Source organism: Protomyctophum parallelum, assembly GCF_964188405.1.
Source record: "Protomyctophum parallelum genome assembly, chromosome: 22".
Classification (NCBI taxonomy): domain Eukaryota; kingdom Metazoa; phylum Chordata; class Actinopteri; order Myctophiformes; family Myctophidae; genus Protomyctophum; species Protomyctophum parallelum.
This window is the reverse complement of record NC_139714.1, coordinates 28,789,376-28,816,978: the sequence shown is the minus strand read 5'-3', so window position 1 is coordinate 28,816,978 and position 27,603 is coordinate 28,789,376. Positions and strand designations below refer to the sequence as shown.

The 27,603-nt window shown below is 48.7% G+C and overlaps 1 protein-coding gene across 1 annotated transcript in view; it reads right to left on the bottom strand.

Annotated features, from left to right (window-relative positions):
* ptprr (protein tyrosine phosphatase receptor type R) overlaps positions 1–27,603 on the bottom strand; it is a gene marked incomplete at its 5' end in the record, with an annotated part of 61,881 nt that overhangs the window by 15,582 nt on the left and 18,696 nt on the right. The window contains 5 exons of the mRNA XM_083794625.1: positions 2,425–2,509; positions 11,943–12,132; positions 23,530–23,646; positions 25,588–25,706; positions 26,937–27,059. Of these exons, the coding sequence (XP_083650751.1) occupies positions 2,425–2,509; positions 11,943–12,132; positions 23,530–23,646; positions 25,588–25,706; positions 26,937–27,059 (634 nt within the window). The remainder of the gene's footprint in view (positions 1–2,424; positions 2,510–11,942; positions 12,133–23,529; positions 23,647–25,587; positions 25,707–26,936; positions 27,060–27,603) is intronic.

Here is a 27,603-nt window from a genome sequence, read left to right as displayed (position 1 = left end):
CCACCGACACCCATCTGAAAATAAAGTTGTTCCAGGGAACCCCCTCAGAAGCAAAGATTTGAGTTAAAAAAAGAATATATATTCAAAGATCTGTGGCACATTTTCATGATTTTTCAAAAATAGCAGATCTACAAGCTCATAGCGCGCCACTCGGTGGCGCGCTATGAGCTTGTAGATCTGTTTTACGTTAAGTATTAAGTAGTAAAAGTATTATTAAGTACAAAAGTATTGGTATCAAAATGTACTTAAAGTACAAAAGTAGAAAGTATACTCATGATGCAGAATGTCCTATTTCAAGTTTCCACGTTTTCAAATGTATAAAAATAATTTGAAAATAATCTACAAACTCAATCAGCCAAATGCAGATTATTATAATTATTTTCTAAAAAGGGCGCAAAAATGCACATATATGCTACCCACATATTCCGCAACTTTCCACATATTTATTTCCGCTTATTTCACATTTCTAATTTTTCTGCTTATTTTTGCAACTTTGCGCATCTTTCACAACTTCCCACAATTTTCACCTCATAAAAAATAAAATCACATAAAAACCTGCATATTTCATCACAAAATCAAGGATTTTTGCCCACGTTGTTTCTGGAGGGTCTAATGCACAGGTATCCCAAAGTGGGGTCCAGGGAGGCCCCTGGGGGTCCTTGAGGGAGTTCCAGGGTCAAACATTTCCAAATGGGGGGTCCGCAGACAATTATTTTGGGGGTCCTTGACATGAAAAAGTTTGGGAACCACTGGTCTAATAGTAGGAGTGTGGAGGAGATACCGGTAAGTGCATACTTAAAGATGGAGTGCCACCATTTTTTTCCACCCTAAAACATGATCATCAGGTATTATTACAATATAAGGGGGAAGAACTTTTTCCAAAAAGTGTACAGTATTTGTTAAAATCATGCTTTTATGTGGACACGCCTACCAGTTCATTAAGTATGCCTGGTTTGCCTGGTGGGTGGTGATGGGTGGTGATCCACCTGAACTGAAGACGCACCCACAGCTGTAGTTGTATGATACAGGGGGAGGTGTTATGGGAGGGGCTGATAGTGTGGTGTCACTATATTACTGTTTACTTCATTGGCCCGTTTGACTGTCAAGGGTTCAGCCTCCAGGAAGAAACCCTAAATACAAAGTTAACACACCATTGCACATAAAAACAACTCCAGGGTGTCTAATGAAGTACGGTCACCTCATAGACACATGAAAAACTGGAAAAATACAAAAATTGTGGCACTCCATCTTTAACCCATTCTGAACGGGCACCCATTTTGGTGTTAGCATCATGTTATGCTTTAGCTATTGAAAAATAGCAGATCTACAAGCTCATATCGCGCCACCGAGTGGCGCGATACGAGCTTGTAGGTCTGCTATTTTTGAAAAATCGAAGAGCGACTGACATTTCTAGAATCTGATCTCAGGTCAGAATGGGTTAATCAGACCAGTGTGTGTCCAGTGGAAACCTCGTGTGAATCTGATCTCAGGTCAGAATGGGTTAAAATAAAGAAAAAGAGAGAGAGAGCAACAACAGTACAAGTGGAACACAGGATGTCTTTGACGGACAGACACTCTTAAGGTGAGCATTCCTGCTTCTTGATTGGCCGGAAGGAAGGAACACCCCACCCACCCCAACCATTCCCACTGTATTGATAGCCCCACCCCCCTCTCTGTCCGAACCAGGAAGAACATGAGGGCAGTGAACGGAAATTGATAATGACCATGCTCTGTGTGTGTGTGTGTGTGTGTGTGTGTGTGCGCGCGTGTGCGTGTGTTGCATAACATCTTAATCAGTCCAAGTTTTTTCACTCCGAGAGTGAGAACAGGCTGTGCTCTGATGGACATTCATTGTTTGAAGTGTATGTGTGTGCGTGTGTGTGTGTGCGTGTGTGTGTGTGTGTGTGTGTGTGTGTGTGTGTGCGTGCGTGCGTGCGCAGGGCATAATGGAACAGCTGAATGTCTTGTTAATCTTAGACCTTTAACTACTCCCACAAAACAAACTGTTTCATCATCAAACAGAAGGGAGGTGATTGGTCCAATATCGATGTCCATCCTGCGTGTATTTATGTGCAATCTACGCTGATGCTTGTCCGCCGCGCGCACACACACACACACACACACACACACACACACACACACACACACACACACACACACCCCCACACACACACCCCCACACACACACACACACACACACACACACACACACACACACACAGATGAGGGCATGTGGATATGCCTGTGCTGAAAATCAGTATCTGTAAATATGTTGTTTACATTGATTGTCTAATCAACTATGTTATATACACAGTGTCAATCACACTTTGCTTGAGGCGATGACCTGTGAAGAAACGGCTAACACGCACGCACGCACGAACGCACGTGCGCACGCACACACGCATGCACACGCGCGCTACTCACTGGGCAGTATGGTCTTGTATCTGTTCTTGGTTCCATGGCTGGGGATGTCCAGCTCCTTTGGATCGACAAAATTCATCGGAATTTCCTGTGATATTTGAGAAGAAGGAAAAAAAAATGGAAAACACAAATGGCATGAGATACCGACGGACAAAACACACACAGGCGTAACATATTATTAGTGTTCAATGAAAATCGTATTTTTTTTGGTTTGTTTGTTTGTTTAATTACACATTATATACACATTATAATTTGTAATACTTTTGATTCACGTTATTTTCAGACATATAACCACTTAAACTTAAAGGTATATTCAGTGATTTCACTAAAAAAACTTCGGGTTACTTCAGTAACCTCAGTTGTATAAGTGACTCGAAGAAGAGAGTCATATGGGGTGCCGCCACCTGGTGGCGCAAAAGCACAGAAACTCTGCATGTACTCACGAACAATTCCATTGGATCGTGAACGTGAAGCTCACGGTGACCTCCCTAACCCCACCCACTCGGTATAAAACCGGGGGTTGGTCCCGTGAGCGTCATTCCTATCAATCTACCTTTCTGCCGCTGACAAAGCAGAAGGGCGTCTTGATGACTCTCTTCTTCGAGTCACTTATACAACTGAGGTTACTGAAGTAACCCGAAGTTGTCTTAAGTTCCTCTCTCGAAGAGAGTCATATGGGGATCATAACACTCCCGTATGATCACACCGGCTGATAGGACCGATCCACGGTCCACCTATCAAGAGACACACGCACGTCACCCTCAGGCGTGGCACGTGTATACTCCCGTAAGGAGGACAATTAAAGGCTACCTAGGCCCCTGACCAGGTAGAGCAAAGCCGATAGCGGGACAGACCAACCTGTCCGACTGCTATCAATCCCTACTAAGGAGCCGACAGCAAGCTGCCTCATGTGCCCGTGAAACGGGCTTGATGGCTAACCATCTCATAGAGCCACTCTAGGGAACGCTTATGCGAACATGGGGGCACTATGTACTGTCAATCACTGCGCTGCCGCACCCACGACCGCCTGGGCTAAGTCCCTGGGTGCCACGTCAAGATTATAATACGTGGCAAAGGTCAAGGGAGACGACCAACTTGCCGCTGCGCACACATCCTGGATGGGGACGCCCCGTGCCAAGGCCCAGGATGCCGCCATGCCCCTCGTGGAGTGAGCTTTTAACCCTTCAGGGAGCTCCACCACACTACTGGTGTAAGCCAGTTGTATAGCTTCCACAACCCACTGTGAAAGCCTCACCTTTGTTATAGGCTTCCCCTGCCACCTGGCGTGGGAGGCCCAAGAGACAAAGAGTTGATCTCCCTGTCTGAAGGGAGCTGTCCTGTCCCTGTACAGTCTGATCGCCCTGACTGGACAGAGACAGTATAGCCGCCTGTCCTCCTCTGAGGCAAAAGGCGGTGGGTGGAACGCCAAGAGCTCCACCGGGTCACGACCAGCAGGAAAGGCCTTTGGCTTGAAAGACAAGTTCGGCCTAACCGTGACCTTAGCGTTGTTACCACTAAACCTCATGCAGCTCTCATTGACTGAGAGTGCGTGGATGTCACTAGCACGCTTCGCAGTCGTCAGTGCGACCAGCAGCGTGGTCTTCAGCGAGAGAAACTTCAAATCCACTGCCTCCAGTGGTTCGAATGGCTCCTTCTTAAGCGCATACAATACCACCGTCAGATCCCAGGCTAGGACCAGGGATCTGGCAACCGGTCTAAGGTGTAGGACACCCTTCATGAACTGACGGATCAGCGGTTCTCACTCACCGGTCCGTTGTTCACACCTAAGTGGGAGGCGGATATCGCCGCCGAGTTGACCTCAACCGAGGACAAGCCTAGACCTCTGTCCAGGAATTCCTGCAGGTAGGTCCGGATGGGCCCCACCGAGGCCTGGAAAGGAAGGACCCCACCAGGCCTGGTCGAGCACCAACGTTCAAACAGCTGCCAAGCCGTGTTGCACCGGCGTCTGGTGGAGACTGTTCTAGCACTCAGAATAGTCTCTATGACATTCTGTGGCAGATCCGCTACCGCGAGCGGTGCCCCCTCACAGGCCAAACCCAAAGGTCCAAGTGCTGGGGGCGCGGGTGGAATATCTCGCCGTTGGCCTGCGTTAGCAGGTCGACCCTCAGAGGGAGTCGCCAAGGGTCGCGATAGAGGAGGGAAGCGATGTCCTGTCTCCAGGACCCCCAGGCCGGAGCCACCAGTAGCAGCCCCGAGCCCAAAACTCTCACCCTGGCTAGAACTTGTGGGATCAGTTCCAGCGGTGGGAAGGCGTAGAGTAGGCCCTGAGGCCACTGATGCGCTAAGGCATCCAGACCCAGAGGCGGCCTGCCTGTGAGGGAGAAGAACAGGGGGAACTTCGTGTTCTCCCCCGTGGCAAATAGGTCCGCCACCGGAACTCCAAATCTGCGCCACATTTGGCCCACCACCCATGGATGGGGGGACCATTCGCTGTAGCGGAGTGGGCCTCTCGATAGGAGGTCCGCAGCGGAGTTCTGGCGTCCTGGGACGTGACAGGCCGTGAGGGAGATGAACCGGCCGTCACACCAGACCAGCAGTCTGTGAGCTAGTGAGCACAGACGCAGGGATTTGATCCCCCCTTGTCTGATGATGTAGGCCATCGTCGTGGTGTTGTCCGTACGGACCAACACGTGATGTCCCCCGAGGAAACGGCTCGAACTCCTTCAAGGCGAGGAAAAACACCGCCAGAGGTTCTAGACAGTTGATGTGAGCGGATCCCTCTAGGGAACCGTTCCACACCCCTCTGGCCGTCCTGCCCTCGTGAGTGGCTCCCAGCCAGAAAGACTGGCGTCCGTGGTGACCACCCTTCTGGACAGGGGCAACCCCAGCGGTACCCCTTCCGTCAGGTTGCGTCTGTCAGACCACCATTTCAAGGCCAATACACAGCCCAGGGAGACTCTCACCCGGCGCCGTGTGAACTTGGGAGGCAGGTGTAGAGACTTCAACCGGAAAGGTCTCATGTACAGCCTGCCCAGCGTGCCAGAGATATGGCTGAGGCCATGAGGCCTGCCATGCGCAGGCACACCCCGAGTTGAAGTGTGTGGCCCGTCCTGAACTGTGCGGCACACTTCAGTAGGTCGTCCACCCGGTCGGCGCTCAGTTTCGCAGTGTATGCGACTGAGTCCAACGTGATGCCTATGAAGTCCGTGGACTGCGTTGGCGTCAACATGCTGTTGGTATGGTTCACGTTGAAACCTAGAGAGGTCACGTGGGACAATACCCTGGCTGTGTTCTGTACCGCTTCCTGCTCCAAGGCCGCGCTCAGAAGCCAGTCGTCGATGTAGCTTGCAACCCGGAGACCCTGTTGCCGTAATGGGGCGAGAGCAGTTTCCGTGCATCGAACAAAGACCCTGAGACTAAGGGACATCCCAAAGGGGAGAACTGTATACTCGTACACTCTCCCCTGAAACCCGAACCTCAGGAACTTCCTGTGTGGTGGGTAGATAGGGATGTGAAAAAGGAGTCTTTTAGATCTATGGACGTGAACCAATCGCCTGGGCGTATGGAACGTGCCAGAGACTTGGCCGTCAGCATCTTGAACTTGAAAGTTTTGAGATGTCTGTTGAGTGCTCGAAGGTCCAGGATAGGACGGAGCCCCCCCCCCCCTTTTTCTTGACCAGAAAGTAGCGGGAGTAGAAACCGCTGCGGCTCTGGCTGAGGGGCACCTCTCTGACGGCCTCCTTTAGAGACATTATCTCCTGTTGGGAGTATATGGCCAGCTTGACCCCGTGCTTCGGTGAGGATGACCTCGCCGAACATGGGGGTCTCATAGCGAACTGGAGTCTGTAACCCTTCGCTAAGGTGTGCAGAACCTATGGTGACGCGCCGTGGCGTTCCCACTGTGCAATGTACCTGGTTAAAGGGTGGTCCACCCCCAGACCAGAGACATTTTCGGCATGACCCATCTCCCCAGTGGCGTTTGAGCACGCCACCGGCTTCATGCCCCGCCCCTCTGCAGTGGGCAGCCCGTGGGTTACCCCTGACAGAGGGTTCATGGTCCCCCGAGTAGAAACCGTTGCGGTTCTGGCTGAGGGGCACCTCTGACGGCCTTCTTCTCCACTAGAGTTATCGTCTCCTGTTGGAGTATATGGCCAGCTTGACCCCGTGCTTCGGTGAAGATGACCTCTCCGAACGCGGTGGGTCTCATAGCGAACTGGAGTCTGTAACCCTTCGCTAAGGTGCGCAGAACCCATGGTGACGCGCCGTGGCGTTCCCACTATGCAATGCGCCTGGTTAAAGGGTGGTCCACCCTCAGACCAGAGAAAATTTTCGGCATGACCCGTCTCCCCAGTGGCGTTTGAGTACGCCACCAGTTTCATGCCCCGCCCCTCTGCAGTGGCCAGCCCGTGGGTTGCCCCTGACAGAGGGTTCATGGTCCCCCGACATTGGTGTTCTTGTTGTTTTCTTATTGTTTTGGGCAGTGCCCTTATTATGGAGAAACATACAGAAACATGTGCATTTAGTGCAGACTTGTGTGGCTTGGTCACGGGCCCGTACGTGGCGGGAACCCGTGCCATGAGCCTCAACCTCTTGTGGGGCGGCTCGGGAGTGCAGTTCGAGACTACTACGCCCAGTGCAAGCCCTGAGGCGGGGGGGATGGGGGAAGACGTCAGGGTGCGTCTCCCCCGGGAGGCAGGAAGTGTCACTACTTCTGCTGAGCCTTGCCGTCGTTTCATCTCCGTCACCTCATCGCGGGAGGGGACAGCCCCCATACCCGCGAAGATGGCTGTGAGAGATCCTTGGAGCAGTGAAGCGGCGTTGAGATGTTTGACCTGTGCAGCAGCAAGGGCATACATCTTCTTGGCGGCCAGGCTGGCGTGGCCCTCCCTAGTGCCGGCCGCGGCTGCTGGAGGGCGGCGGCGTTGGTCAGTGGGGCGTGGGGGACATTTGTCCCTCACGTCCACGGAGGGAGCTCTTGGAGGAGCTCGTTGTCCATCGTCCACCTTGAAAGCAGCCTATCTAGAATGCTAAGCATGCTAGGGTGGCATCGGCCATCCAACGAGGTTGCTACTCCCGACCTCGAAAAGGTTAGCTAAACAGCTAAACAAACCTAGCTTCACAATGTACATACCTGTAATGTTGAGGGAAGCAGTCGGTAGTCGAGGGTCGCTGGGGAACCACGTCGAGTGAGACTTGTGCGTCTGGCCGCTGCGTGAAGTAGTAGTAGCGGTAGTTGTCGGTGGAGGCCTAGGACTGCATCCGACATCCCGTCGTCGCAACCACCCGGATCGGGGGAGCCTCGTTGGTGGGCCGACGAGATCCCGCTGGAGGGAGAGCAGCACCCAGAGCCAGCCGGCGAGGCCTGGCTGATGTCTTGGGTCTGGCTCCACAGGCCTGTTCACCAGTGTGGTGAAGAGCGTGTGGAGCTTGTTGTTGGCGGTCCGAGTCGCCTTCCTGGCAGGGGAGGAGCCGAGGAAGGACTCGCCATGGTGTCTCTGAGACGCGTCAAGGTTGAGGGGTCTGGAGAGAGAGGACGAGGCGTTGGGCCTAGACCTCGAGGTTTGGGGCTGGTCGGGACAGCAGGGCTCGGAGGTGTCGACCAGGGACCTGTCTTGGTGACTCTTGACGCGTGAGATGCGTCAGTCTGTCTCCCTGTCTGCAACAGAAGCAGCAGGGGGAGAGACCAGGGGTCTCGAAAGCCTGGCGAGCATGCTTTAGACCCATGCTCTAGACCCCCGGTGGCGTTCCTCCTCGGGGAACCCGGGAGGGCTGTTGTCACCCCTGCAGGTCGTCTTGGGTGTTGGTGCAGCTTGAAGGAGGAACCAGCAGTCCAAGAGCTTGTAGAAGCACTTCTCTTTTAAGTTATAATATAATATCATTATATAATAATAATATATAATATAACAAAAATGTTGTGAGGAAAACTGTCTGTAACTCACAAAACAGGGTAAAAGTAAAGTGGTGGTGGAGTAGAAAGAGTAGGACTCGTGGTGCTCCACTGAAGATCAGCAGTCCAAACAGAGAAAACCACGTTGTGAAACTGTGGCGTGTTCTCAAGGCATCTCTGATGTGTGGAAGACAAAGACAAAACATGCACAGTGCATGTGTGTCTGTCTGGGAGAGGAGGTAGAGACAGCCATGTCTGAAGCAACTCTTTGGTTCCATGGGGGGGGGGGGGGGGGTCGAAGTCACTGTCGTCACCGCCGGTGGCCATGGTGTGCGATGGAGTTGATTTAATAAAAATTAAAAAATTAACTCAAAAAACCAGGGTTATGGAAAGTAACTTACGTAACTCTCGTAACCTACTTACGTAACCAACGTACGCTCGGAGAATGCTAGCTAACGGCGCCGTTCGGCTGGACGTCAAGCTAGCGTTGTGAGATACGATGGTGAAGCCAAATCAACGCCTAACGGCTGAAGATAGCTCGGAGGGTAGCGAGGCTGTAGCTAGTTAGCGCGACGCCGGAAGGCTGAAGGCTAAGAGCGGGAGGTAGCATGTAGCTGCGGGCGGTAAACTACGTAACTTACGTAACTTACGCTCGGAGAACGCTAGTTGACGGCGCCGTTCGGCTGGACGTCAAGTCAGCGTTGTAAGGCACGCTGGAGACGCTAAATCAACGCCTAACGGCTGAAGATAGCTTGAAAGTTAGCGAGGCTGTGGCTAGTTAGCGCGACGCCGGAAGGCTGAAGGCTAAGAGCGGGCCGTAAACTACGTAACTTACGTAAGTTACGTAAGATACGATGGCGACGCTAAATCAACGCCTAACGGCTGAAGATAGCTTGGAGGTTAGCGAGGATGTGGCTAGTTAGCGCGACGCCGGAAGGCTGAAGGCTAAAAAACGGGACGTAGCGTGTGGCTGCGGGCCGTGGGTCTAGCTAATAGCTGGTTAGCGCCTCGCCGGTAGGCCTAGGGCTAACGGCTGGACGTAGCTAGCGTATAGCTACGCAGGTAGCGTAGACGAAGCGTGTAGCTATGGGCCGTGGGTCTAGCTAGTAGCTGGTCAGCACCTCGCCGGTAGGCTGAGGGCTAACGGCGGGACGTAGCTAGCGTAGACGAAGGGGAAAAACGTGCCTGACGGCTACGCTTTAAGCAGCGGACTCGCTAATGAGGGAAGCTGAAAGCTAGTAGCACTAGGGAGGCTAAGCTAGCAGCAACCCTGAACGTGGCAGCTAACTGTAGACCAAGCGAAGCAGTAAGCTAGCTGAGTGCTAAGGCGCAAAGCTAGTAGAAGAGAAGGACTAAACGACAAGCCGCGTGACTGCACACTTGTGTTTTATTGTCCGTGTAAAGGACTTACTGCTGGAGAGAACTTTTCTGCAACGTTCGTGAGTGAAAAACACCTCGCAGGGGCTGCGAATTTCCAGGTACAAGTATGAGAAAAACTCGTCCGTTCTAGGGAAAACAGTTTCAACAGCCGGTGGTGAATTCTTTGTCAGAGCGATCTGGCATCTGCGGCAGAAAGGTAGAGGAATGACGCTCACGGGACCAACCCCCGGTTTTATACCGAGTGGGTGGGGTTAGGGAGGTCACCGTGAGCTTCACGTTCACGATCCAATGGAATTGTTCGTGAGTACATGCAGAGTTTCTGTGCTTTTGCGCCACCAGGTGGCGGCACCCCATATGACTCTCTTCGAGAGAGGAACTTAAGACAACCTTAGGTTTCGTTTTTGGCTGTGGGACCCAGCCTTTCGTCCAATCAGGATAGAGAGTCAAAAACGAAACCTAAGGTTTTTTGACCCCCAGGGGTTAACTGGGGACAGGGAGGAACTCCTTATATGGCCAGCACACTCTATAGTAGGGAGGATTATCACAACAAAACAAAAAAATAAGTGATATTTGAATTAAGTGAAATCACTGAATATACCTTTAAACTAGTAATTAAATTAGCTTTCCTTTTTTTGGGGGGGGGGGGCGAAAATAGCCGATTTACGGCTACTTTCGGCAAAGATCCTTACAAAGCGATATGAAACGTATAAGTCAGACAATGTAATCATAGCCACCAATTTGTATTGGGGGAGGGGGGGGGGGGAGGGGGGGGGGGGGGGGGTGAGACATGGCCAAAGCATTTCCGAGGGTCCCCGGCGGCCAAAAGTGTTGAGAACCCCTGAAATGCAAGAATATAGGGACGTTCACGTGGTCAGGAAACTCAGGAAACAACATACCTGGGAGTATTAAAGGAATTGAAGTAGCGCGGCTGTCTCAGACCTAATGTGACCTGCAGCCTCGTTTGCTTTAATGACATACACATGTTGTGTAGCCAGGAAACATTGTGTGAGCCCATGCGTGTGTTTGTTTGCTGTTGCCGGGGGAGCGTGGAGCGTTTTTTTGATTGGCCGGAAAACACCCTATTCTCTCACCACCTGCTGATGTCATGACCTGACCACACGGGTTAGGAAGAGGCGATGGTGATATTAGACTGTAAAGCAGTGCTTTTCAACCCTTTTCATGTCAAGGTCCATTATTTAATCGGCATTTGAGCCACGGACCACCATTTGATGAGATTTAGCCCCTCAGACCCAAAACTAAAGAATATTTTGTTTGTCTCATTGGATAAGATTTTCAGGTTCAGGTTCAGGTTCAGGTTCAGGTTTATTTGTCATTTGTATAGATACAGAGTATACATACAATGAAATTTATTTTGCTCAGAGCACTCTCCGTCTTACATACACAGGACATAAACAAACATCTATAGTGCAAGAAAAGACAAAAAAACAGTAAAAGAAAGTGCAAGTGAAGTGAAGTGCAATACAGTTCAAGGTCAGCTGTTCAGCAGCCTGACTGCCTGGGGGTAAAAACTGTTACTGAGACGGGTGGTACGAGATTTGATGCTCTGGTAGCGTTTTTTGGAGGGGAGTAGTTTGAACAGGGTATTTGCGGGGTGGCTGGTGTCTTCCATGATGTTATGGGCTTTTTTCATACAGCGAGTGGTGTAGATGTTATGGAGACTGGGTAATTCTGTAGTGCCGATGATTTTAGCTGCTGTTTTAATGGTCCTCTGCAACCTGTTGCAGTCCTGAGCGGTCGTGTTACCGTACCACACTGTGATACAGCCAGTTAAGACACTTTCAATTATACAGCGATAAAAGTTCACTAGTCCTTTTGTACTTAAGCCAAATTTTTTAAGGCGCCTCAGAAATTCTCCACGATTCCATGCTGTCGGTAGGAGATAACCGTCAAACGATCAAATTGACAACTCGTCTACATTCTATAACAATAGTTTAACTCATGAGAGCGTAAAATGATTCCATTTTACGCTCTCGTGAGTTAAAGATATACAGTATAAGGGTTACCAACTCTCCATCATTTAGCTGGGGACCACCTGGAACCCCCTCAAGGACCCCCGGACCACCGGTTGAAAACCACTGGACTAAATTAATTACTATTCTTTGATAGGAACGGTATTGATACACTACCATGTGCGAAACACAATAAAATTAAATGAAATACTTGCTGTCAAAAGCAACACTGTTGCAGTGTGTGTGTGTGTGTGTGTGTGTGTGTGTGTGTGTGCGTGTGTGTACGTGCGTGTGTGTGTATGTGCGTGCATGTCCATACTCACGGCGAACTCTGCGTGCAGCGTGTGCGTGTTGTCGACGAGGTCGCGGAGCTGCTGCCGCGTGATTGGCCGGCCGGCCGCCAGCAGGTACTCCCGGGCCGCGGATTCCCTGGGCGTTACCACGGCGACGCTGAGCGGCTCCACGGAGCCCAGGGCCGACATGTCCAACACCAACGATACGTTGGACCCCCGTCTGTAGGGAGACAGACAGACATGAGGACATGTTGGACCCCCGTCTGTAGGGAGACAAGACAGACATGAGGACATGTTGGACCCCCGTCTGTAGGGAGACAGACAGACAGACATGAGGACATGTTGGACCCCCGTCTGTAGGGAGACAAGACAGACATGAGGACATGTTGGACCCCCGTCTGTGGGGAGACAGACAGACATGAGGACATGTTGGACCCCCGTCTGTAGGGAGACAGACAGACAGACATGAGGACATGTTGGACCCCCGTCTGTAGGGAGACAGACAGACAGACATGAGGACATGTTGGACCCCCGTCTGTAGGGAGACAGACAGACAGACATGAGGACATGTTGGACCCTCGTCTGTAGGGAGACAGACAGACAGACATGAGGACATGTTGGACCCTCGTCTGTAGGTAGACAGACAGACATGAGGACATGTTGGACCCTCGTCTGTAGGGAGACAGACAGACATGAGGACATGTTGGACCCTCGTCTGTAGGGAGACAGACAGACATGAGGACATGTTGGACCCCCGTCTGTAGGGAGACAGACAGACATGAGGACATGTTGGACCCCCGTCTGTAGGGAGACAGACAGACAGACATGAGGACATGTTGGACCCCCGTCTGTAGGGAGACAGACAGACAGACATGAGGACATGTTGGACCCCCGTCTGTAGGGAGACAGACAGACAGACATGAGGACATGTTGGACCCCCGTCTGTAGGGAGACAGACAGACATGAGGACATGTTGGACCCCCGTCTGTAGGTAGACAGACAGACATGAGGACATGTTGGACCCCGTCTGTAGGGAGACAGACAGACATGAGGACATGTTGGACCCCCGTCTGTAGGGAGACAGACAGACAGACAGACAGACAGACAGACAGACAGACAGACATGAGGACATGTTGGACCCTCGTCTGTAGGGAGACAGACAGACAGACATGAGGACATGTTGGACCCTCGTCTGTAGGGAGACAGACAGACAGACATGAGGACATGTTGGACCCTCGTCTGTAGGGAGACAGACAGACAGACATGAGGACATGTTGGACCCTCGTCTGTAGGGAGACAGACAGACAGACATGAGGACATGTTGGACCCTCGTCTGTAGGGAGACAGACAGACATGAGGACATGTTGGACCCCCGTCTGTAGGGAGACAGACAGACAGACATGAGGACATGTTGGACCCTCGTCTGTAGGGAGACAGACAGACAGACATGAGGACATGTTGGACCCCCGTCTGTAGGGAGACAGACAGACCTGAGGACATGTTGGACCCCCGTCTGTAGGGAGACAGACAGACAGACATGAGGACATGTTGGACCCTCGTCTGTAGGGAGACAGACAGACATGAGGACATGTTGGACCCTCGTCTGTAGGGAGACAGACAGACATGAGGACATGTTGGACCCCCGTCTGTAGGGAGACAGACAGACATGAGGACATGTTGGACCCCCGTCTGTAGGGAGACACACAGACAGACATGAGGACATGTTGGACCCCCGTCTGTAGGGAGACAGACAGACAGACATGAGGACATGTTGGACCCCCGTCTGTAGGGAGACAGACAGACATGAGGACATGTTGGACCCTCGTCTGTAGGGAGACAGACAGACAGACATGAGGACATGTTGGACCCTCGTCTGTAGGGAGACAGACAGACATGAGGACATGTTGGACCCCCGTCTGTAGGGAGACAGACAGACATGAGGACATGTTGGACCCCCGTCTGTAGGGAGACAGACAGACATGAGGACATGTTGGACCCCCGTCTGTAGGGAGACAGACAGACATGAGGACATGTTGGACCCCCGTCTGTAGGGAGACAGACAGACAGACATGAGGACATGTTGGACCCTCGTCTGTAGGGAGACAGACAGACATGAGGACATGTTGGACCCTCGTCTGTAGGGAGACAGACAGACATGAGGACATGTTGGACCCCCGTCTGTAGGGAGACAGACAGACATGAGGACATGTTGGACCCTCGTCTGTAGGGAGACAGACAGACATGAGGACATGTTGGACCCTCGTCTGTAGGGAGACAGACAGACATGAGGACATGTTGGACCCTCGTCTGTAGGGAGACAGACAGACAGACATGAGGACATGTTGGACCCTCGTCTGTAGGGAGACAGACAGACATGAGGACATGTTGGACCCTCGTCTGTAGGGAGACAGACAGACATGAGGACATGTTGGACCCCCGTCTGTAGGGAGACAGACAGACATGAGGACATGTTGGACCCTCGTCTGTAGGGAGACAGACAGACATGAGGACATGTTGGACCCCCGTCTGTAGGGAGACAGACAGACATGAGGACATGTTGGACCCCCGTCTGTAGGGAGACAGACAGACAATCGAAGAGCGACTGACATTTTTAGAATCTGATCTCAGGTCAGAATGGGTTCATCAGACCAGTGTAGTGTCCGGCGGAAACCTCGTATGAATCTGATCTCAGGTCAGAATGGGTTAAGAAACGGCAACAATAGACAGCACTCTTTCTCACCAGACATGTGCCAAAACATACTCACAGTATGGAACCCTACACGTCAAACATACTCACAGTATGGAACCCTACACGTCAAAACATACTCACAGTATGGAACCCTACACGTCAAACATACTCACAGTATGGAACCCTACACGTCAAACATACTCACAGTATGGAACCCTACACGTCAAAACATACTCACAGTATGGAACCCTACACGTCAAAACATACTCACAGTATGGAACCCTACACGTCAAACATACTCACAGTATGGAACCCTACACGTTACTTGTCCATACAAATAGTAGCGCAACACAATTCTTCAAAAGTCTTCTGTCTCAATCACAAGAGAAAAATGAGAAAAATACCACAATGAAGTCATTTTGGTCATTATTTGACTCGCTTAGCAGTGGTCGGCAACAGGCAGCCCATATGGGCCAGAATTGGCCCGCCGGCGATATCAGCAGCAAATTATATTTTTTAAACATAATTTACAATATCTGACTGCTCCAAGTTGAGACTAGTGAGTGAAAGGTGTTGCCTCGAGGCTTAGACAATATGCCATCTAAGAAGTGACCTTGGCCTCCCATGTCCCTGTCCTCATTTAGCGCTCATAAACAAAGGAGTATGACCGTCTGTCTCCAGATTAAATGTTCTTTTATTAAAGTTTTGATTGAATTAAAGACCTCTAAAATCACTCGTTTCCCAACCAAGGGAAAAATAAAGGAAAAACAATAAAGAGTCGTGCACTGCTGACCCCGAAAGTCTGTCCCGATCCACAATGCTCTACACCAGTGTTTCCCAAACGTTTTAGCCCGTGACCCACAAGAGAAATTCGACTTTTGCCCCGGGACCCAAACTAGTGAAAATAGCAGATGTACAAGCTCTGCAACGTGTCGCTTCGTGCCACGTTGTGAGTTTGTAGATCGGCTATTTTCACTTTCACTTCTTAAACATTAGTTTTCTAATTCATGGAAATTCTCTTAGATTTCTCTTTGATTTATTTCATGACATTACCGAAAATAATCTTTGGATTTAGTTTGGTGATGTGAGCATTATGTTATACTTTAGCTATTGAAAAATAGCAGATCTACAAGCTCATAGAGTGGCGCGCTAAGAGCTTGTAGGTCTGCTATTTTTGAACAATCGCGAAAATATTTATTTCAGAAAACTGGAGGATTTAGAAGATTTTTTTAAAATTTTTGAGGTCAGGTCTAAATGGGTTAAATTAATGAAAATGTTAGCTTTTTTGGGGGGGGGGGGGGAATGTTTTGTGGGAATGCTTTTTTTGGGGGGGGGGGGAATGTTTTGTGGGAATGCTTTTTTTGGGGGGGGGGAATGTTTTGTGGGAATGCTTTTTTTTGGGGGGGGATGTAGGAAACAAATAACAATTTGTCTGCGACGCCACAAATGGCTCCCGATTGACCGAGTGTTTGGGAAACGGTGCTCCACACAAACCAGTAAACACACACAGAGACTGTCGCTGAGACTATAGCTGAGACATCAGGTGAGATAACCCATTTTAGGCGGGAAGCCCTTTTGGTGTTCTAAGCATTACGTTATACTTTCGCTATTGACAAATAGCAGATCTACAAGCTCGTAGCTACGTCCGATATACGTCGTATAGGTCTGCTATTTCTGAAAAAAACGTGCAAATCTTCGACCAGAATATTCTTCCACCGGCCAATTACATATAATTTCTGGGGTCCTTGACGTGAAATATTGAGCACCACCGATATAGAATCATGGTTACTTCAGAAAACTGTCGTGATTTAGAAGACCAATTTTCTTTTTCATTTCGACGTCGGGCCTAAACGGAGTAAAGAGCCGATGATGATGATGATGATGAAGATGATGATGATGAGGTGCAGCAGATGGAAGTGGCTCGGGGGAGGCGAGGTCTGCTTGGCCTCGCTACGTGTCAAACCGGCTTCCTTCGCAGGATAGCGCTGCATCCTGTCTTGTCTGATTGTTGATTGGCTGCCGTCCAGGATGGGACAACGCACACACGCACGCACGGCGGTTATACACACAAACACACTTTAATACGCTTCTACACACACACACACACAGACACACGCACACAACACACACACTGTACACAAAATATCCTGCTCTGCACTTCAAGGCGGAACCTAAGGAACTCACTATTAAAACATGATGTACTCTCCTCACCTCCAGAGTCCAGACAGCCAACGCCGCCGTTTAAATCGGTGATGCACACTGGTCTGATGAACCCATTGGCATTCTGACCTGAGATCAGATTTTTTTTAAATCAGTCGGTCTTCGATTTTTCAAAAATAGCAGACCTACAAGCTCGTATCGCGCCACTCGGTGGCGCGATATGAGCTTGTAGATCTGCTATTTTTAAATAGCTAAAGCATAACATGATGCTGACACCAAAATGGGTGCCCCTTCAGAATGGGTTAACACCCAAGTCACCAAAGTTCATTGATCGAACCCTACAAACCCTCCCGCGCACTCAGATCAGCCAACGCAGGGAAGCTGGAAGTACCCTCACTAAAAACGCCGGAACAACGCTCCACATGTCCCAAACTCTTCTCCCTTCTGGCTCCAAAACTGTGGAATGCACTTCCCATTGCAGTCAGCACTGCAGCATCACTCCCACTCTTCCGCCGTAGTCTGAAAACCCACCATTTCAGACTCCATCATGGCCCATAGCACTTACCCCACCCCTTAGATAGCATTTATGTAGACTTAGATAGCATTTGATACAGACTTATAGCATGTTATGTAGACAGCACTATCATTGCATTGTATGTAGTCATAGCACGTCATAGTACATATGTATAGCATAGTATAGTATGTATAGTTTATATGTATAGTTTCATTATATAGATATTGCACTGTTACGTCTTAGCTTACGCATGTTTCATGATAAATGCTTTTTATGTGATGTATTCCCATGCTTTTTGTTCTTGCTTAATGTAAATCGCACTGGATTAAGAGCGTCTGATAAATGCCTAAATTGTAAATTGTAAAGTTGTCCAGTCCTGCTACCACCAGATTAGGAACATTGCTAAAATAAAATCATTTTTGTCACATGCAGACCTAGAAACCGTTATACATTCTTTCATATCCTCACGATTAGATTATTGCAACTCTGTCCATTCCGGTATGAGCAAAAAGCCAGGTGATACAAATCACCCTTGTGTGAAGTAAGTTGCACCTTTGCGGGGGCACTGGCACAACTCAGTTGGGCCAGTGCGCTCCCCTCCCGCGGGTTCCTTTGGCCCCCCACACCCACCTCCGAGGTGGATAGTCTCTCTTTGGCGACACCGACGGAGGTTACTACTCCGTGGTGGGTGGGAAATAAATATTGCTGGTAAAGATAAAGAAATTAGTCACTCGGCAAGATTAAAGTTTTCCACCTGTCCCAACGTCATTTCTGATACAGCCTTGTGTGGCTTTGATGTAACGTGGCTCTAAATGCGACGCCATTAGAGCCATGGACCAGAGCTAGCTTTGATGCAAATTCTAAACATATATATAAGTTGTGTTGCTTAAAGGAATGCATAGTTGCGTTCTCCTCAACTGTTTGCGCAGCACAAGGAAAAGGCACAACGCCGGGGGCACACACAAAGCCAGGTGACAGCGCCCCTCAAAAAGCCCTGTAGAATAGCCATGACTTAATCATGTTTTTAACATATGGAATTAAGTGTAGCTGAATCTCTTCCTTTGTTCGGTGCAACAATTCAACGCCTTCAGACGCTGACGGACGGAGTTTCCCTTAAACAACGGCTCCATTAGAGCATGTTGGACAGGCTCCAGTCATTTATAAATGGAGGTATTTTTTCCCCCCCAGACTTCCCACGGATAGGTGGAAACATGTGATATATGCACCGATCTCTCCACGGGACATGAGTGGGGGCTTTGAGTGCTCTTGAGACGTTAGCGCTGGCATCAACGCACAGAGGAAACAAGTGGAAGTGGGCTACTCCCCTCGCACAAACACCAGTGTGAAGTCTGGGTCCTACTCCCCTCGCACAAACACCAGTGTGAAGTCTGGGTCCTACTCTCACCTCGCACAAACACCAGTGTGAAGTCTGGGTCCTACTCCCCTCACACAAACACCAGTGTGAAGTCTGGGTCCTACTCCCCTCACACAAACACCAGTGTGAAGTCTGGGTCCTACTCCCCTCGCACAAACACCAGTGTGAAGTCTGGGTCCTACTCCCCTCACACAAACACCAGTGTGAAGTCTGGGTCCTACTCCCCTCACACAAACACCAGTGTGAAGTCTGGGTCCTACTCCCCTCACACAAACACCAGTGTGAAGTCTGGGTCCTACTCCCCTCACACAAACACCAGTGTGAAGTCTGGGTCCTACTCCCCTCGCACAAACACCAGTGTGAAGTCTGGGTCCTATACTCCCCTCACACAAACACCAGTGTGAAGTCTGGGTCCTACTCCCCTCGCACAAACACCAGTGTGAAGTCTGGGTCCTACTCCCCTCGCACAAACACCAGTGTGAAGTCTGGGTCCTACTCCCCTCGCACAAACACCAGTGTGAAGTCTGGGTCCTACTCCCCTCGCACAAACACCAGTGTGATGTCTGGGTCCTACTCCCCTCGCACAAACACCAGTGTGAAGTCTGGGTCCTACTCCCCTCGCACAAACACCAGTGTGAAGTCTGGATCCTACTCCCCTCACACAAACACCAGTGTGATGTCTGGGTCCTACTCCCCTCGCACAAACACCAGTGTGATGTCTGGGTCCTATACTCCCCTCGCACAAACACCAGTGTGATGTCTGGGTCCTACTCCCCTCGCACAAACACCAGTGTGAAGTCTGGGTCCTACTCCCCTCGCACAAACACCAGTGTGATGTCTGGGTCCTACTCCCCTCGCACAAACACCAGTGTGAAGTCTGGATCCTACTCCCCTCACACAAACACCAGTGTGATGTCTGGGTCCTATACTCCCCTCACACAAACACCAGTGTGATGTCTGGGTCCTACTCCCCTCACACAAACACCAGTGTGAAGTCTGGGTCCTACTCCCCTCGCACAAACATCAGTGTGATGTCTGGGTCCTACTCCCCTCACACAAACACCAGTGTGATGTCTGGGTCCTACTCCCCTCACACAAACACCAGTGTGAAGTCTGGGTCCTACTCCCCTCGCACAAACACCAGTGTGATGTCTGGGTCCTACTCCCCTCACACAAACACCAGTGTGAAGTCTGGGTCCTACTCCCCTCACACAAACACCAGTGTGAAGTCTGGGTCCTACTCCCCTCGCACAAACACCAGTGTGATGTCTGGGTCCTATACTCCCCTCGCACAAACACCAGTGTGATGTCTGGGTCCTACTCCCCTCACACAAACACCAGTGTGAAGTCTGGGTCCTACTCCCCTCACACAAACACCAGTGTGAAGTCTGGGTCCTACTCCCCTCACACAAACACCAGTGTGATGTCTGGGTCCTACTCCCCTCACACAAACACCAGTGTGATGTCTGGGTCCTATACTCCCCTCACACAAACACCAGTGTGAAGTCTGGATCCTACTCCCCTCGCACAAACACCAGTGTGATGTCTGGGTCCTACTCCCCTCGCACAAACACCAGTGTGAAGTCTGGATCCTACTCCCCTCACACAAACACCAGTGTGATGTCTGGGTCCTATACTCCCCTCACACAAACACCAGTGTGATGTCTGGGTCCTACTCCCCTCACACAAACACCAGTGTGAAGTCTGGGTCCTACTCCCCTCACACAAACACCAGTGTGATGTCTGGGTCCTACTCCCCTCACACAAACACCAGTGTGAAGTCTGGGTCCTACTCCCCTCGCACAAACATCAGTGTGAAGTCTGGGTCCTACTCCCCTCACACAAACACCAGTGTGAAGTCTGGGTCCTACTCCCCTCGCACAAACACCAGTGTGATGTCTGGGTCCTACTCCCCTCACACAAACACCAGTGTGAAGTCTGGGTCCTATACTCCCCTCGCACAAACATCAGTGTGATGTCTGGGTCCTACTCCCCTCGCACAAACACCAGTGTGAAGTCTGGGTCCTGAGACGGTGGTTCTCAACCTCTTCAGACCAAGAACCAAAAAAAAAATCTTATTTGAACTGGGGACCCCCCCCCCCCCCCAAATAATCATGAATCATATTTGTACTGGGCGACCCCCACTCCCCCCCAAAAATAATAATAATCATGAATAATATTTGAACTGGTGACCCGACCCCCAAAATAATCATGAATTTTGAACTGGGGACCCGCCCCCAAAATAATCATATTTGTACATAATGAATTCCGGACTTTTACTGCTAAGAATATTTCTATATTGCAGTATTGATACTTTTACTGTGATTACTGTTTCCACCACTGCAAAGGCCATACTGTATACTGCATGTACAGTATGTACAGTATTAGGGATGCACCGATCCAGCTTTTTGGCATTCGATACCGATTTCGATACATGGGGGTCCAGTATCTGCCGATACAGAGTACCGATCCGATACCCTATGTCTAATGTATAATGTAATGTATTTAATACATTATTATATATATTATATTATATATAATAATATAATATATATTATTAACACGTGGATTAATAATATTGGCGATTTCTGAGGGTTTAACATTCTAAGTACAAATAAAAGCTGTGCAGTATTATGCACTTTCATAGTTTTTAAAATGTTTATTCTTTTTATTATTATTATGCCTATAATTATTATAATAATAATAATTATTATTTTAGGTTTATAATCCATAGTTACTATGCATAATAATATTATGCCTATAATTATTATAATAATTATTATTATTTTAGGTTTATAATCCATAGTTACTATGTATAATATTATTATTATTATTATTATACATAGTAACTATGGATTATAAACCAGCTAGGCCTACACATAAAAGGAAAGTTGTAAAGCACAACCACAATTTAATTTCTTTCTGATGATAGTCAACCACATCATTTTGGTTTCTATTCCTTATTTATAACTCTAGTTAATGTTCTATTCAGATATTATTCAATGCTTCATGGCCAGCATTAGCCCCATATGTTCCCTCTCCCTACGCACATTCTGTAGCTACTGTGGGCCAGCATACTCAAACTACTATTATTATTTTAATATTCGGAATCCCCGCACGCACGCACGCGCACTCGCGCGCGCGCGCACGCACGCACGCACACACACACACACACACACACACACACACACACACACACACACACACACACACACACGGTAACGATCGTGTTGCTGCAACGTTAGCTTGCTAGCCTAGCAGTGTTGTGTTTTTGCTACTGTTGATAGCTTTAGCAGCTATCGCTAACATGAGGAACAGCAACAACAAGTAGGATGTAATTGAATGGGGGCTTTGGCAACTGACGTCCTCTTTGGCTCTCCGTGTTCATCGGATTCTTTATCTTACATAAAGAAATACGAGCGACCTGTTAAAGAAGTTAAGAACACAGCGGGGGGACAGAAGTGACAGAACGAGAATGAGCGCAGCCCCTCCTCTCCCTCACCTCAACTTTCAAGGCTCAGGAGGGAGCGGGCTGAGGGAGCCTGGGGACTGTTTGACTGTGCGCTGTGCACTGGGCAGACAGGAGCATGTCTCAAGTTCCAACGGGAGAACGGAGCGGCAACTGGATCGGATAATGGATCGGCCCATTGCCACCGATACCCGATCTAGAATTTTAGCTCCGGATCGGCGCCGATCTCCGATACGAGTATCGGATCGGCGCATCCCTATACAGTATGTATATGCCCGCATGGCGCACGCCCACCCACCCGGATAAGACGTGGAAACAGAAATGTAAACAGAAATGACAAGAATGTCAGCACGTATGCACACCTCAAAACTCACACAACACACACACACACACACACAAACACACACACACCTCACACACCTTTGTGCGTCTTCAGAAGAAATCAAACAATTGTCTTCAACTTAAGTAAACATTGACCTGAACCCTGAAAGCTCTTCCTTTGTTGGCGGAGGACAAACACCACACACACACACACACACACACACACACGCCAAATTACTCCCTGGCCTCCACTCTCCATGTAGAGTCTACATGCAGAGTGGAGAGTGATCCATCTACATTGTAGATGGAACACCTGCTTACCAGAACAAGTTTAGAGGTTAAAGTATAGTAATTCTCTCAGTCTCAGTCTCAGTCTGTCTCTCTCTCTCTCTCCCTCTCCCTCTCCCTCTCTCCTTCTTTAGGGTTCTGTAACCCACCCTGAAGAGGAACCTTGCGTGTGTGTGTGTGTGTGTGTGTGTGTGTGAGTGTGTGTGTGTGTGTGTGTGTGTGTGTGTGTGTGCGTGTGTCCCTTTAGCAGGCAGTGAAATCGTCCACCTCAACAATTTGTCTCCCAGAGGTTTAAACGAGCGCAGTGGTTTTCAGCCCTTTTCATATCAAGGTCCATTATTCATTGGGCATCTGAGCCACGGGACCACCATTTGATGACATTTAGCCTCTCAGACCCATCTGAGCCACGGGACCACCATTTGATGACATTTAGCCTCTCAGACCCAAAACGTAGAATCCCACGCCGTATTGATTGTGGTACCATTTATTACCATCAAAATAGCACGTGGACCTGTAATGGACCTGTATCAAATGGTGATTTGGTTTCATTTTACACTCTCAAGAGTTGAAGATCTATAAGGGTCCATTTGGTTACCAACAACCAGGGTCCATTTGGTTACCACCTGGAACCCCCTCAGTGACCACTGGTGGACCCCGGACCACTGGTTGTGAAAACCACTGTTGTAGCGCATTGTGAAGTGAATAGACACCATCACTTTACTGCTTCCAAATCAATCAATCAATCAATCAATCAATCAATCAATCAATCAATCAATCAATCAATCAATCAATGTCTCTCACCTCTCTTGTAGACCTGCAGCAGGCTTCATCCTGAAAGGGGAGGGGCAGGGCTTCAGCTCGTGGTGTGAGGTCACCGGGGGCGGGGCAGCGGTGTTCTGGGGCGCGGGGGGCGCGGGGCTGGAAACAATGGGACAACAGTACATGAAACTTCAGCTTCATCACTGTGATGTATCACATTACAGTGTAGCGGTTAGAGCGTATGCCTTTCGTGCGGAAGGTTGTGGGGTCGAAACCCGCCTGGGGTCGACGTCAGCGAGGGGCATGCGGTCGCAACGGGTTCCTAACGCCTCGTTAAAATGGGTTCAGATTCTGAGCCAAGTCTCCTGAGGAGGCCCGTCCTGGACAGGGTCTCTGGGCTTAACCCATTTAGGCCTGACGTCAAAATGTAAAAAAATAAAAATCTTCTAAATTCTGACAGTTTTCTGAAATACCCTCATCAGCAGTGCTCAATATTTCATCTCAAGGACCCCAAAAAAACGTTGGCTCTGAACGAATATATATTCAAAGATTTGTGCCACATTTTCACGACTTTTCAAAAATAGCAGACCTACAAGCTCGTAGCGCGCCACTCGGTGGCGTGCTATGAGCTTGTATGTTGTCTTTTACATGCCTGAACTGATTATACAGTATGATACAGGTCTCAATGGTTCATAAATAATGTTTGTTATGAGCTGTAATTCACTGCTTTGTTGTATTCATGTAACTTCCGGTGCGAGATTTGGCTCCCATGAAAGTGTCATGGCACGGTCACGTCACGTGACCGTGACACTTCCTTCTCTAAACTTCCTCGTTCCGGAAGTAGGAAGAGTTATTGCGTGTGCACGGACAGAGGTCAGAGGTCACTTCCCATAAGTGGTATAGCGGACACGTTATAATAGAGACACCGGAAGAATGTCGGAGTCTATTCATGTCAACGGGAGAATGGACGACGTGAACACGGCTTTTGATTTGAGGAGGATAATCTGAAGAGTCCATATTATCTGCAGTCTGACTGGCTCACCTCTCTGTCCCCCTATAAGACGTTCTTTCTAACCCATTCTGACCTGAGATCAGATTCTAAAAATGTCTTCTACATCCTGACAGTTTTCCATTCTGACCTGAGATCAGATTCTAAAAAATGTCTTCTATGTCAAGTCGCTCTTCGATTTCTCAAAAATCACACCAGTGTGAACCGAGCGGTGCAACTCCCGTCTATTGTTTCTCTGTATCGTTCCAATTTGTATCGTCCAATTTCTTCTCTGTATCGTTCCAATTTCTTCTCTGTACTCTGGTGCCCCCTACTGGTATAAATAAGTAACATACCCGTGCTCACTTATACAGGTACCTACCTACCTACCTACCTAGGTACATGGACGTTGCTGGATGTAGGAGTGGTTGCACCACTCAAAAATAGCAGACCTACAAGCTCGTAGCGCGCCACTCGGTGGCGCGCTACGAGCTTGTAGATCTGCTATTTTTAAATAGCTAAAACATAACATGATGCTATAACACCAAAATGGGTTCCCGCCCAGAATGGGTTCTAAACACTGATGAACTGAGATGTAAATGTATAGTGAAATCATTATGGACTTATTGATGGTTAAATAAAATGTGTGTGTTCCAGAAGTTGAGGGGGGCGACACAACGAAAGCGTTTTGCCTCAGGCGCAGTCCTGTGGTGTCGCCGCGCATGTGCTGGAGCCCCATTAGCATTCCCTCTATAGTGCGCCGAAGTCCTGGCGTCACTCGCTCATCCCCTGGTTCACAGAACCTCTTTCTCCATGGAGAATAACATGGGGTCATCTTAAAATCGTCTAACAGGCTGTCTTGGCGATACTGTTCGTATCAGTCATATTTGATACAGTCCGTTTCTAGCGAAGATTAAAACTAACTCGGCAGCAGTAACATTATCGGTCAGTTGATATTCTTCATATCCTTATGAGTGAAACGGCCGGGACAAACACAGTTCTTATATGAGGCGATCTAAGACCCCCCCCCCCCCTATGGGGAATGGGGATTACAATGCAAATAAAAAGCACACGAACCCATGAAGTTTGACGTCAAACTTCGGCACAAATACCTTGGTGATGGAACAGAGGGCGGAGCCAGGCGGCAGGCTACGATTCGCTTCTCCTGGGGAATGGGCGTGGCTTTGGCTGGAGGGCGCTGGGCCTGGACCATGCTTCCAGAGGTGGTGACCTTGAACAAGGCAGGTGTAAATAAATGGTGCATTTATACAGCGCTTTCATCCAACCAGCCACAGTGTATGCACTCGCAAGAGTTATGGAGAGAGGCCTTGAAAATAAAACTTTTGAGAACAGCTGTCCTAGTGGAAAACTGGAGACTTGACATTCAGTCGGGGCTCATGATCAAAATAGGAACATTATAATGGCGTGTTGAAAACAAAATGGAGACCATGTCTCGCCATAGAGCAGTTGATTTAGACTAAAACTAAGTAAAAAAAAATCGTCGACTACCTTTTTCCACTGACGAAAACCACATGGAAACTAAATTAAAACTAAGCTACGATGACTAAAACTAAGACTAAATATACTGACAATTTCGTCAACAAAGTCATTTTACACTTCGTTGCATGCTGAAAATAGCAAATCTACACGCTCACAACGCGTCTAAAAAAACAGTCATTACGACGGCATCAAGGCCGACTAAATCAACTCTAGTTGATTTAGTCGACTGAATTCTTATGAAATTGTGTCAACTAGACATTAACCCATTCTGAACGGGAACCCATTTTGGTGTTAGCATCATGTCATGCTTTAGCTATTGAAAAATAGCAGATCTACAAGCTCATAGCGCGCCACTGAGTGGCGCGCTAAGAGCTTGTAGACTAAAATACTAACACTAGCCAAAAACAACACTGCCACAGAGGAAAGATGGTGTTCTTCGCTCAACATTTCAAAGAAGTTAAACCAGTCTTTGTAGAACAAAGCGCATGCAATGCATTAAAGTTAGTGATGTTTTTTTTGGAGGGGAGAAAACAAAAGGTTTATTTTGTTAAACCTCTAAGTGTGGTTTCCTCCATCGTACCCGTCGCACCAATTCCCACCAATTACTGTATATTACTTTGTAAGAATGAATAAAAAAAGACAGAAATAAATTGTAACATATTTTGTTTCTCACAGTTTCCACTTTGCACACAATGTTTACAATACCTTGTGCAAATCACAATAATCATAATTATCTCCTTAACCCGTTTTGGGTTAAGGTCTGCTATTTTTTGAAAAATGACTGACGACTGCCATAGAAACATAGCTTTTTCAGAAAACTGTCAGGATGTAGAAGACATTTTTTAGAATCTGATCTCAGGTCAAAATGGGTTAATCATACTTCGATGAGTTACAGGTTGGATCGCCTTTTCCAAACAACTAACAGATCCACACTTCAGTCAAATTGATTTCTTGTGCATACCTTAATGCCCTTTGACCTTTGGGCGCGGTCAGGTGAGCTGGCTGAGGTCAGGTGGAGGCCAGGGGGCGGAGCTTTCACCGGTCTGTCCGAATAATTGACCTTTTCCTTCAGGCGATACAAAACCTGGAGGGGAGAAGAGAGAGAGGACGGTGCAGTATCTGATGAGAAGAACGACGCTTCGTTCATTTAGGCCTGACATGAAAAAAAAAAAATGTCCTGACGGTTTTCTGAAATGTGTTTCTATATCAGTTGTGCTTTCATGTCAAGGACCCCCCAAGAATTAACCCATTCTGAACGGGAACCCATTTTGGTGTTAGCATCATGTTATGCTATATATTGAAAAATAGCAGATCTACAAGCTCATAGCACGCCACTCGTAGGTCTGCTATTTTTTGAAAAATCGAAGAACGACTGACATTTTTTTTTTTAATCTGATCTCAGGTCAGAATGGGGTTAATCAGACCAGTGTGTGTCCAGTGGAAACCTCGTATGAATCTGATCTCAGGTCAGAATGGGTTAATGTAATAAATGTAATTGGCCACCGACCCCCCCATCTGAAAATGTGTTGTTCCAGGAACTCAAAAGATTTGAGTTAAAAACGTTCGCTGTGAAAGAGATTTCCTAAAGATTTGCGCCACAGTTTCAAGATCTTTCAAAAATAGCAGAC